Below are 14,284 nucleotides of genomic sequence, written 5' to 3' on the forward strand. Positions count from 1 at the left end.
ATCTCAGCCAGCCATAGCCAGCTGCTGCATAACACAAAAGAAAATCTGCATTAGTACCAGACTAAAACTTGTTGCTCTCTTCTAAGCAATAATAGCTGAAAGAGCAGACACATGTTGGTGCAAGCTGTGACAGTGCTGTACCAGGTAACAGAGTAACCCTGCATTCATCCACCTGGTGTCTTCTGTCTTGTGCACAGCTCAGATCTCCTTCCCAGTAGCTTGCAGTGCCCTCCTCTACAAGTATTCAAGAAATTCAACCATTTCTTGAAGTTCAGCTTAAGTCCAAAATCTTCCTATGGTGGACTTTGATACTAGGATAGATCCTGGTGATTTAGCAGTCCTAGTCACTGTAGTGTTTTTAATATGGATGAAAAAAATAGCTGCTGAAACACAAGCCCACAATATGTAATAGTGTCTGTCTTTGCTTCTGCTTTTGCAGGACTATGCTGAGGAGGAGAAAGCTGCAGCCAAGGCTCTGGAGGATGTGAAGGCTAACTTCTACTGTGAACTCTGTGACAAGCAGTACCACAAACATCAGGAGTTTGACAACCACATCAATTCTTATGATCATGCTCACAAGCAGGTAAACCTGACAAATGAATGTTAAGTCTGTTAAGTAGTACATCTTCCTTCCTCTAAATTTACTCAAGTAGAACATATATTAATATTTGATGTTTTCCACTTCAACACACTGTTTTTCATTAAAATATAATGTAAAATATTCATTGTTTCAGTCTTCATCACAATTCATTAATCCCCTTTGACTGAATGGTCACTGTCCATAGTTGCACATATATATATGTGTTCAATACCATTATTCACTCTGAATTTGATGTATTTAAATTTGGAATTGCTTATATACTAGAGGGAGGTAGAAAGATCATGTCCTCAAATATCCAGGTCCCTCTTTTGGATGCAGAAGGCATATGACTGTGCTGTTCCAAGCTGGTCATGCTGTTTCAAGGGCAGAAAAGCATTTTATTTCTTTAAAAACAGCATGTTTCTTAAGTTGAAATATGTCTCATAATGTTTCTCAGAGTAGAATACATTTTTCCTTGAATGCAGAATATAATATAACAGCTACTTTTGAACATGATATTTCATTTTTAAAGAAAAGGTAATAGATTTTAATTGTTTGTAAGTGGTTTGTACCAACTATATCAGGTTTATACTTGGTAGGTATATCCTACCCACATACAACTACTATCCTTCTACATCTGGCTTCTGCATCTGAGTTTTCCTCCAGTTCTGGCAAAATCCCTATTTCAGCTGGCATTGTGAAAAAAAAATGCAATTAATGCACAGAAACACTTCAAGATTTTAATAAAATATCTTGCAATGTTCAGGAATAAGCATTTCTGAACCTCTGATGAGCTTATCTCCTAATTGATGATGTAGGAAGTTAAGACATGTAAAAGGACTCCATACATGTACCTTTTTCTTCTGTTTTTCAACTAGCTCTTACATGTGTTACACAGGTTGAGTTCTCATGTATTGTTTACATTGCTTACTAATTGTTTATTAGTGTCTTCTGCTTGATCACAGTTCTGGGTGCATGAGGGTTGGGAGCTACTTTGCAAATACATGAATCATTTAGAACCCTTGGTATTTCTGACAGAGAACTAGAAATAGTAAATGTTGAAAAAAAGAAACAGCACTAAAGGCAAAGCTCCTCACTCTCACTGCAAGAAATCTTGCTGTCTTTTGCAGTATTATAGAGGACATAAACCAGCCTGGAATTTTCTGTGTGCATCTATCACAGCACTACATTACCATGTAACCAAGTGTCTGCCCACCCAAACCATCCTGTTGAATTCAAGCTGTCCAGAGTCAGCTGTCCATGCGTATTAATGGGACTCTTTTGTTCCATCACTCCTAAACCAGAGCTAGATCCATCTAGTGTATTGATGTATTAAAACAAAAGCAATTCCACATCACCATTCCATTAATCCATATAAATGGTTATAATAACACAAAACAAATGCTTTCCCATATTTGATTCTAATCCCTATAAATCCCCATTTGCTGCACAAAGAATTTTTTTCCCCTTCCAGCTGTTTTTTTCACTTGTCAGAAATGCATCTGAACTCAAATGGATCCATTTGTGCCCTTCCCTCTTCACACACTTCCCCTGCAAAGAGCAGCTTATGCCAAATAAAACACCCTGCTTGATGCACCATTTATGATTGGTTTGCTGTCCAGGGGGGCTTTGGGCAGCTTTCTGTTATAAAGGGGAATATTTAAGAAATAAAATTCTTTAATTTTTAGCTATATTTAGTGCTTTGAAGGCTGCTGGGCATAGCACTGGGAACTAAGAGTCTGCATGGAAATACTTGTTACATACAGAATATCAGCTGACAATACAAGCTCACCACATTCTGCTCCTTTAAATGCAGTTCAGAAGCTCAGTTAGCACAGGATTAGGTAGCTATCCTCCTTATGCAACAGGGTAATTCAGTCTCCTCTCACAGTTTGACTTCTCAGCCAAGTATGGGAACAGCATTAATTTCCCTCAAGGAATAGTGTGAATGTGAAGTTTTCTGTGAGTTCTGTATTCTCCCAGAGAAGAGCCTTTATTCTTCTTACTTATATCAGAGTAATCTTCAAAGAAGACAAGTTAATTTATATTTTCCTATGGATTAGGTTAGATTAGTTTCAAAATGTTGGTTCTGAGACGGATAGCAGTCACCAGAAAAACTTTCTTCTAAGGGTATATTTTCTGTGTTTCCCAGCAGAAATTTGAGGGTACCTTTAGTCCACATGGATTTATTCTAAGTATCACTCTTCTAATGGAGATTAAATAAATGAGGCACTCTACACATGCAGTGTAGTCCTCTCATTAACCCCATTTAAGTGCTTCTACTTCAAAATTTGTATTACAGTGGCAATGGTAGTTAGAGAAGCTATGAAGGCAGAAATGAGGATATGGCACTAAGTACTTTGTCATAGGTCTTTTGTTTCTATTCCAGAGGAAACAGATTTTATTCAAATAATTATTACTAACTTCCCAATATAGTGGTTTTACAAAATTATTTTTGTGATATATTTTCTTCTCTATGATTTCAACCATTTTTAAAGGAGAAAGAACTGAGTATTAGACCTAGCAAATATATCACAATTATGTCCATTATGAGGACGATCTGGCTTTGTGTACCTGGTCTTTCTGGTGTGTTAGGTTGTTCTAAAGAAGTATACTCAGAAAGACCTTCTCTGTCTCTCTCTGCATGCTAAATACTTTCATACTTATATATGTAAAAGTACTACATATATGTGTGGACGTGTATATACACACATACTCATACAAGAAAAACTTTGACAGAATATTGAAGATCTCCTGTGACCATTTTTTCATTATCTTCTAATACTGTAATGACCCTGGGGCTTCTAGTATGATTTATGTATTTTTGAGTAATATTGTCTGAGTATTAAGCAGATCTTATTTCATTGGTTGTCTTGACAGCATTAATCTCAGTTATTGTTGACAGTATCTTTCCTGGTGTACTATGCTATAATAATTTTTTCACTGCTATTATTTATTGGAAATTAATTTCTTTCAATGTGAGCCTGTACAAAGTCTGTTTGAGTGGGAGGCTGTAACTCCCACCCAGATTTATCTGAGCTCTCTGGTTTTAAGCCTGATTCTTAACAAGGCTGTGAGTGACTTTCCTGGGAACACATAATCTTTCATCACCATACACCCCTGTGCATACATATCTCATTGGCCCAGCACATACCAGTCTAACCCACTAATCAACAGCTTTTTTCCTTTGTGTCTTCCCTTTTCTATGGAATCTGTGATTTTTTAAAGTTCTGGGCAGCAGTCATGGGCAGTAGCACATTTGATAAATCTGCAGCATCTCTCATCAAGCATCAATGTGAATTATACTTATTATCACTTGCTCTGTGCAACAAACTGTGTTCTCTGCAACACAAGTTAACTGCATCAGAACTGACTTGCTTGGCTTCATTGAAATTATTTGAGCTCTGGAAGGATAAGGTTCTGGTGTGAATTTTTTCAAAAGTAATTAGAATCAATATAGGCTGCTGCCTGAAAATGTAATATGTGAGCATGTATTTTACATTTTCAGCTGAAAATAATATAAAAGTATAGATTCTTTTTAACAGGGTTGTTAAGACCTGTGCATCTATAAAAGGAAGCAAAACCTGAGCAGAGATAGCTATTTGCATAATATTGTTATATAGAATCTTTTAGTACCTCTAGGTCATGCATAACAATCATCCATTCAGCAAATAGTTGGAGTTTCAATTTTTGTATAAATACTCCTTAGCATTCAGCGAGATTCTTAGATGTCAACAAAGGAGAAAATCACAAATATGTTCCATGTACTGCAATATAATAAATGGGATGATGATAATAATAATAATAATAGAAGCAAGCAGCAAAGAAAAACAAGACTGTATTGCCATCTTGGGGTTCCTGGTGACAAAACAGGCCTTTTAATTTTGTTGTAAAAATTCAGTCATATGGTGAAATACATCACATTTGCTCATATGGAGAAAACCCCACCACAAAATTACAATCTAAATCTTAGTGTTCTTGAAGCAGGCAGCCCTATATAAGTAGGTGAACAGAACTTTCAGTCTGCACCTGTTCAAATGCACATATCTGCATCTTAGTATTTATACCACATGGGTATGGTTTTTGAATGAAAGTCTGATTTAGTGCATACAGCTTTGGGCACTTGTCTTTAAGCCTCTATGGTGCATGTGGATTTAAACTGTGACTTGGGAAGAGATTAAGGTCCTCTTTAACATCAAAACTAGCGTTTATACTTACATTTTAGATAGCATTGCCTTTTCCACCTAGAAAATTCATGGATAGGAGAACACAGAGAAAGATCCAGGAAAGAACGTAAGGCTGAGACCTTTTTTTTTTTCATCTTTAGGGAGGTTTTTCTGGCACCTGCATATTCCTAGCAGAAAAAAAAGTCCCATATTTTGTCTCTAAGATACACCTCTCCTGTTGCCCAAACACTTTCCATTTGAAGGAAAGGAAACTGATTCAGAAATAACTGAGAGATTTCACCTTGAATGTGGGAAATTATGCAAACACAGCAAGACCAATAAAGCTTTTGCTGGGCAAAGTATTATTTATTTGGCTGTAAGAACACATTAATCAAACAGAAAAGGCTACATCTGCAGGAAGGTCCATTGCTATGTGTGCTTTTGTAGTCTCTGCTTTCGTATATAGGTGGACCCACTGTCTCTCTTGTACTGCCATGTGAACAGAGCTCATGTCCTTCCCTGCTGCCACCACTTCTGTTTCTCTACCTGAGGACACTTGGCCATGAAGAAGTCCTGCAGTTAAGGCCAGGTTTTGCAGACAAGGTCTCTTTGACTTCCTCAGAAAATAATCTGAATGGCAAAGGACCTCAGAACTTCTTGCTCTCCATCAGCAAGAGGTTTTGTCTGCAGCCATCAGCATTCTACTCCTGGAACCTTACAAAAATCGCCTTGGTTTGATACTTGTTAAGAAATACGTGCACGCTTTTAATAAAAGTTTCACATTCGACACATCCTCAGTAAGAAAGCCAGAACCAGAACTGTATTAAAGATAAAAGAAAAGGAGTCAGGCAAGTAATATGATGTCAGATTCCCTCAAATATCTGGTTTAGAAGTAGACATGAAACGATAAAGGAATTTTGCATGCATGGTAGTTATTTTCCTCCTATTTCTAGGTACCAGTAGATTCCTATGCTCAAAAGCAGCTATCACATCTACAAATTGTTATTTGTGTGCAATTTGGAGGGTATAAAATTATACCCAGTCCTGAAAACAACTGTGAATTTTCCAAGATGCATGTCTAAAAACAGTCTCCCCCCCAAAAAAGGGAAATATTTGAATGCATAAAATGGATGATGCTCAGATGTTTTATGAGAGAGATTTAGAGAGGAAGGTTATTACTTATCATTTTTTCTTCCATCTCCAGAACATTTACCTAGTATCTCTAATCAGATTAGATGCTTCTGACATACAAATCAAAATACTGAACATGTGATTCAATATGGTCGACAGTTTCTCAGATTTTTCAAAAAATCATTATTTTATTGAAGTGAAATCCCTATGTAGTTTTGCTTCAGGCAAATCTATTGCCAGTTTATGTTTTAACTATCATGATTAAGCAACTATTTAGAAAGTTCATTTGTGCCTGCATATCCTTTTTCAGATGCTTCTGATTCATCCCAGCATTTATTTTCTTAGAGAGGGATTCTTTATTATTTTTTATTCATTGTTCTATGATGCATATAACAATTAAATTTTCCCTGTTCTTTCCTTTTAAACACATCATCCTCTTCCCTTGGAAACAGGGTACTCTATATTTCTGGCATAGGTCTTGTTTTGTTTCAGGTTCAAAACAAAGATAAAATAGATAATTAATTTCTGTAGCCTATCCTATCATTAAAGTACCTTTTTGCCACTGTTCTCTTGCTCCTGAAATCAGTGATTTTCTTATTGTTGCTTATGCCTATACCACATATTACATTCTCTAACTTCTGTTATAGTTTCACAATTTTTTAGCTTTTTATCATGAATTGGTTTTGCAGTGTGTGTTGTTCATACTACCAAAACTTACTTAAACTCTGACTGTAAGAGTTCCCAAAGAGCAGGTTTCTGATAATTTCTTGCTGAATATTTTCTCACACTGCCTTTCCTATAACTAACTTTAAAATTTTTTCTTATTCCTGCAGAATCTGTTCCTGTGAATTAACTCCTTTTATTTATCCCTTTTGTTTCTAAAGCAGTTTTCCTTTCAAATTAGATCACCCTTGGTTCTGTATTACTAGACAGAGAACTGACTGTGATTCTTATAATTAAGGGTTGCAAACATTTTGTATCTTAAGTCCCAGGTTTCTGTTGCTCTGAGATTGGACTGAAATTTTCTTTGGATCCCAAACTTTATTAAATAAATACAGTAATATATATATATATATATATAGTATATAAGATATATATAGGATATAAAATATATATAGTAAAAATGTACAGTATTTGCAAAGTCAGTAATTAGAGAGTGAAAAGACAATAGTCAATTACCTTTGGACAACCTAATCTGACACTTTTATGTAACTTCCCTTAAATAAAATCTTTAATTACAGGTTGTACATTGTTTTCCCTAAGAACAAACTCCCTGACTCAGTACTGAAGATGGACCATACTGCAGGAATGAATCCAACTAGTGCAGGGGAAGAAGCTGAATTGATGATATGAATTAAATGAGAGGAGAAATAGGGGGAGAAGTGGTTTCAGGAATAGGTGTAATGGACGGAGAGAGACAGAGCAAAATCAGAAAGGCATGAAAGCATGACTGAAATCAGAGGACAATAAAAGGTGTTTTCAATAAACAGACAAAAAGGAGACACAAGAGAAAGGACCTGAAGAAATAATCCATAAATAAGGAGGAATATCAGGATAAAGCACAGGAGGAGACTGTCAATGTCAGCCACTTAGAGCCACCAATGTCCACACCATTCCATTTAGAGCTAAGGAACTGAGTGAATCAACCAGACAGGCTATGTGAAAATCCCATGTCACAGCTAATTCTCTTCACAAAAATACTATAGATATTAGATTGCCACAAAATACTATATATTGGAATATATTGGAAGTAATACAAAGGACTTAGACCAAAAAATTGGCTAGGGTCTGAAAAAAAGGAAAGAATGAAAAGTATGCTGTAAAAGCTGAAAAAGAATGCTGTAGCTTGTGTACAATTCCATCATTTACCACTTACAGATAATATAAGGCCAAAATACTCTACTTTCTTGGCTTGAAGTATCAGTGCAGTGAAACACACAATCTGTCACATCACAGAACTGATATAAATAAAGGTAACATAAAGCAATAAATTAATCAATAAATTATTATTATTCAAGCAAAGAAGTAGTGTACAGTATGTGTGCAAAAGCAGGATGTAACCAATAAAATAATATTTAGCATCACTCTACTAAGAATATTTATTTTGCCAGTTTGAAATGGTCTTAAAGTAAATGCTTTGTTTATAATGTCATGTAATATTTTTTAAAAATGTTATTTATTTGTAGCTGTGCTATGCAGAGTTGTTTCTGCTGTACACTACAACAAATGCCTGTACAAAGTAGCACCAGAGCAGCAGAAGCAGCATTCCCAAATACCACTGAGCACACTCCAGTGCTTGGGCATGACTCGAGACAGCAGATTCCAAGGAAATGTCACCAGAAACAATTCTTCCTTTTAAACTTACGAATCTCTGCAGGTCAGTGGGACTTACTAAGAATTGATGATGCCAGGACTGCTGCCCTGCGAAAGCTTTGCTATATTCTTACTACTCAGTAGTAAAGTAAAGAAATTGGCAGTATTCATAATTTTTAAACCACGTGTGGTTTAGAATAATGAGACTTCTTTCATCATTAGCCCTCAAAAACCTTCTTGCAAATAATGCAGAGCTTCTTTTAAATTTAATGTCTTGATAAGCTAAAGTGTTAAATGCTAGATGCTATAGAATTATATTTACTGTTCCTTAGAATGAATGCTAATTAACATGTAAATTAGCAATTTAACCCTCTTTAAATTGGAAAAAACCCCATGGGACACTTAATTTCATAGTTGTTAATGATGGTCCAATGACTGTAAGATATTTCTTAAGTATTTCATTATGTAAGGAATTACAGAAGTGTATTATCAGATTTTGGCATTTAAGACATTGCAATAACCAGAATGTCAGTTAGAGGAAGTGCTCTTCATTAATGCCTCTGTTATTGTCTTTTACATTCTTTTCTGAGGGTACACTTTTTAATTACTAAAGTTTTACAACTAATTTTTCAAGCTGGAGGAATGGCTGATGCAGTATAATGGATGACTTCATCAAATAAGCAAGGAATCTGAAGGATTAGATTTTTTATAGAAACTGATTAGACCAAACTACAAACAAATATTAAATTCCGACCTAAAATATCAGTTCGGGGGTTAATTTTGTAGAATAATTCCCCAGTCAGAACATGAAGAAACTTTCTTCTTTCATTGTATTTAGGAAAAAGTGCTATAAATCTGGTTAAAATTTAGCATCTCTGGTTCAAATAATTTTCCATTTCAAATATGAATAAGGAAAAAATTCTCAAAAGCAAATTAAATAAAACATTCTGTTATGACTGACTTAGCAAGGCAATTACAATGTAAATTGATTAATTTTGGGACAAAAGGCTTTCTGAAACATTCTGTTCAAATAAAAAGTGATTCTAAGCCAGTCATACCTTTTTTTTCATGCTGTGTGAAAAGAAGTTATTAAAATCAACATGTCTCGGGTTCTCAGCTCTGAAATGCTTGTATATGCAGTACATAGGATATACTTAACAAAATGTTGTAGATATGGAGAACCTGAAAAGTAATGCTTAAATTTTATGCTCATTTGAATTTAAACTTTGGGGCGGTCAGGCTGACGTTGTGCCTGTGCTATTTAATGAACAAGATGAATTATGTTGGTCCTTGCTCTCCTTTTCTTAAATGTCTGTATTCAGATGTCTTTTCCAATTTTTAAATGTCAGTAATACAGCCAGAAGGAGCAGATTTTGCAGCATGCTTTCTACTTACACCTATGTAAAATGTTACCATGCATGCAAAAATGTCTGTTCACCATAAACTGATAAGTTGAACCGGGCAAGACGGAATGCAGGCATACAATTTATTTCATGTGCCAGCTTCCAGAGTCTGACAAACATAAGGCAATGCTGCTTATAGGGCTCATAATTACACATTTTAAAATTTCTTTGTTGTTGTGGTGGTGGTGTCAAGGTCAGTCTCCACAAGTCTTGCTTCAAATACTGGGTTGACAGGGAAAACGCTGACAGATACTATGACTGCCTGGTACTGCTGTCTGTTCACAAGTACTTAAATTCATAATTGTGGAAGGACTCGTAGAATAAATTACTATTCAGCCAGATTAAGGAATCTTTTGTGCAGGTTACAACACATCTGTACATATCTTACCTGGGGCACTTCTGTGCCATAGTCAGCTTTTTCAGAAATATTGTGAGATTTGCTTTGCTAGCAAAAAAATTGCAGTTTGGAATGTTGACAAGAAAGTTATGTTTCCATCAGCTTCTACATAACTTCTGAAAAATGCTGTCTTGCTCTTATCTTTCTCTCCTCTAGAAAAATGGTAAATTTTCTAATTCCATTGGCATCTACAAAGTATGTCTGGTCCTATCAAAATCTATCTAGATTCTGCATCTGTTATAGTTGAGTTCATTTCCTGACTGCACATTCCATGCAGTAATTAATGTGCAAGAGTGTAGCTGAGCAATAGATTCCTGTGGAGCTTTAAAGTCCTGCTAATCAACTGTGTTCACATTCATGGAAATGTACCATGTGCCTTGTATGTCTTAGAGGGGCAGAAACAAAACTAAAAGCAAACCAGAAACAGATCTGTTCATCACCAAGACAGCAATAAATATAGTGACATTAGTATTTATTATCATAACTTAGTTAGAAGCATTAATTAACAGTTTCTAATATGTCTATAGGGGAAAAATGAAGGAGGCAACCCAGACTAATTATTATTTCACAGCATTTGCAATTTCGTAATAATGAGGCTCCACCAGGAGCCATTAAAAGATAAGGGCTCTTCAAAAAACTTCTCAGATAAATTACAAAGGAATGTCTAGAGAAATGTAGATGACATTCATGTGACTATGAAACAAATATATTATCACAGGTGGTGAGATAGTAAAAAACAAATGTTTGCTGAACAAAAAATACCACATCAGGATTTTTTATCAGCAAATGCTATTTTTAGACTAGAATGGTAGTACAGGAATGTGAGAATATGAGAATAATTTTTTTTTGTTGAAAAGGTTTACATGATTTCGTTTTAATCAGGTTGAAATATTTTGTAAGGAATTAAATACTCTGCTTCAACTTTGCTACTAAAAATATTTTTAAAATGTCTTGTATAATATACACACATTATATTTACAATTCTTGAGATAAAGGACTGATTAAAATTATACCTTTAGGGCATTATGTTTTATTGCTATTTAGATATATTGATTATGTCACTTGCCAACACTTGAAATGTTCATTTTTTTAAAATAAGTTTTCAAAATTCTACTTTTCCCAGTAGGATTAAAAAGTTAAGAAACCCCAAACATCAAAAATTCCTAAATGGCAAAAATTCTGGTTCATTAAACAAGTGTGTAAGTATAGAAGAATTGACAGAACCCCCCAGTAGCCTGAAGGGTAATGTATGCTTGTTGTTAGCTTTCCTCTGCTTGTTTTCAAGCCTATAGCATGTCGATGGATTCTTAGCACTGCTTCCTTCAAAACAGGCCCTTTAATAATGATGTTTGAAAGTGCAAGTGCAGTTACATTCTATTACTCTGTATTTACACTTTCCATTTAGGATCTGTGGGATTCAGGAAGGTTCATCATACCCAGCAGTGATATAACCTACTGATTATCTTGTGAACCTGCCCTTAGATAAGGATCTGATTGTGTGAATATCAAAATATAATTAAGTTGAAAGATTATTGTCTAAAGTAATACCATGTTTAGGGGTAAAAAAACCCATTTTATTGAATCGTGTTTATTAGTATGCATATACAAAATTATTGGCTAAAAGGTACAATTTCATTTTTACCTTTTAAAAGAAAACTAGATTGTTCAGATTAACCTCCTCTTATTCTTTGCTTGAAAGCAAAATTCAGTCTTTTCATCAGCTCTGGATGACTATCTTTTCTGAGTTCTGCATTGCTTTCATATTATTTGAACCTGGCTTATACCAAACATACAGTTCATTGACATAATTATAGCCCATGTCAGATTCTGATTTCCCTCCCATTTTGAAATTTAACACAGCATAATGTCCTTTTGCTTGGTTAAAAAATAAAATTAAGGCTCTGGCCTGTGATTTGAAAATAATCATAAATTGGACCTGTACAGAAGCAAAAAGTCATAACCTAATAACTCTGAACACAGAGCACGTGAGAAGTGTACAATAAGTGTTATAACAATATTATGTTATTTCAAGGACATGAACACATTTTTTAAAAAAATTCTTCACTTATTCTTGCACAAGGTCATTCTAAAAGCTAAATCCATAATATCTGAAAAACCAATGCTCTATTTTTTCAGAGATCAACATAATGTATGAACCAGTGGCCCTACCTGTTCTTTTTTGCGGAATAATTTACATTATTGCTTTAGCTCACCTAGTCCAAAGAATATAAAGTCACTGCCCCCGGATTTTATCTGTTAGTGCACATTTTAAGAGGACTGTTGTTCCATCTGAGTGCATAAACTCAAAATCATCCTTTTTTTTTTTTTTTTTACAAGAAATTATTAAAATTCAGGGGTGTAGAAAAATCCAGACTACTAGAATAAAAAACCACAGTACACATAAATTTTACATGAATAAAAGTTTCCTGGGAGTGAGTAGTAGGGTAAAGCTTAATTAACAGCTTGTTTGTGTCAAGTGTTAGGCAAAGAATTTAAGAAATTATATAATGTATCTCAGAAGCAGTGACAGACAGCTTGTCTTTATAATATTAAAAATGTCTATGTCTACATAAAAGCCTAAATCTGTGCTTACAGCATCATTTGATATGGGTGAACACAAAAAAATGTAGTCTGGAGCATAGGTAAGAGGGGAGAAATGGACAATGAACGTTACCTCTCATAGCTCCACAATACACAAGAGGGTAAGAGTGGTCCGGAATTATTCTCATAGAAGTGCATCATGCTCATTTACACCCTCTATCCAGGGAGCAGTTTCTATAACAGTATTAAAGTAATTTGAAATTACAGAAATTTAGAGTGTCAAGTGGCAACTGAGTGCTATGTTGTGCATCAGTGGGCTGAACTGCGTATCGTGACCACGTGCTTACTTTTCTCTCTCTCTCTTAGAAAAAGCCTTAGGCACTGCAGGTTGCTTTCAAGGGGCCCAGATCTAAATAACAAATTGTGAATAAATAATATTTTAAGCATGTGGGGAAAAAAACCAAAACAAAACAAAAGCAAAAAGTGCTAGATAGTCCCAAATAACTTTGCCTTAACAAAATGGAAAATTAGGATATCATTCACCTTGCACAGGCCATAATAATAATGTGAGACATATTTGGAGGAGAATTAAATAAAAGAAAAAGGCATATAATCAAAATAATCTCTTTTTAATCAGTGTAATTTACTGAGATGTGTTCTCAGAAGATTTTCTCTGATAATCAAAGGCTAAACCAGGATATTGAAGGAGTTAGTTACCCTGAAAAAAATCCCAGACATCTGTTCATCTAATTCTGTAAATAACCCACAGACTGGAACATAAATTGCCGCTCCAATCCCATGCATGTATAAATTAAAATTAATAGATTATCCATCTGAATTTTCTGCCTTCATTGGCCTCCCTTCTGACAAGAACAGCACAAAAATACTTCACCCACTTTATAGGTCTCTAAAAAGCTGATCTTGAAGCTATATGTTACTAGCATTATGATGGTCAACACAGGCATACAGGAAATTTTCAAAGGCAGGAGATTGTATTAGTAAATGCAAATAAAATATTTGTATATATTTGTATAAATAAAAAACTGTAACATACACTTCTTTAAGGAATCTAGTTTCATAAGGTGAGTGAGCTTGCCAAATGGACTGGGAAGAGAAATTCAGATGGAAAGATGTGACAGAAACCTAGGAAATTTTAAAGAGCACTTATCAGATGGTTTAAAAACCCAAACTGTAGAACTGAAAAAGTCCAAATAGGTTACAAGCCACGAATCTTGTTTAGAAGTAAAGTCAGTTCCCCGTGGCTTAAATTTATAATAAAGTAGGGACAGGAAAAATGGATGGTAAAGTATCATAAATCAGGAGTGAAAAAAATGGAAAAAGGGATTGAGAAAGTAGAAAGGGCAAAAAAGAAAGTCTGTAGTCATCAGAAGTGACTGAGGGCAAGAATCTTCTGGAAGTGTATTTGAGACATAAAGAATCCTCTGCTCCAAATAGAAATTAATGACTTGTAAACAGTGGTACAAAAAAAAAAAAAAAAAAAAGATTTCTGTTCTCTAGTTCTCTACTTGGGCAAAATCCAGATGATTTAGACATAGCTATCATATTTCTGATAATTGTAAAGTACCACTCTACTAATAGCTAAGGAGGGTATTAAACAGCATAATATAGAGCTAAATGTTTTTGTATTACCAGGTTCAGGTGCCCAGCATTTAGGAATTAGGAAAGAGGTGGCCATAAAGTCTCCTAATCATTAATGCTGATTTTAATAAGTCTTATAGCACTAAGAGAGGCA

General features: G+C 34.8%; 1 protein-coding gene across 1 annotated transcript in view; it reads left to right on the forward strand.

The window, feature by feature from the left end:
• ZNF804B (zinc finger protein 804B) overlaps positions 1-14,284 on the forward strand; it is a 64,510-nt gene that overhangs the window by 33,884 nt on the left and 16,342 nt on the right. The window contains exon 2 of the mRNA XM_071735188.1: positions 440-583. Coding sequence (XP_071591289.1) covers positions 440-583 — 144 coding nt within the window. The remainder of the gene's footprint in view (positions 1-439; positions 584-14,284) is intronic.

This window comes from Heliangelus exortis, chromosome 2 (assembly GCF_036169615.1).
Source record: "Heliangelus exortis chromosome 2, bHelExo1.hap1, whole genome shotgun sequence".
NCBI classification, from domain to species: domain Eukaryota; kingdom Metazoa; phylum Chordata; class Aves; order Apodiformes; family Trochilidae; genus Heliangelus; species Heliangelus exortis.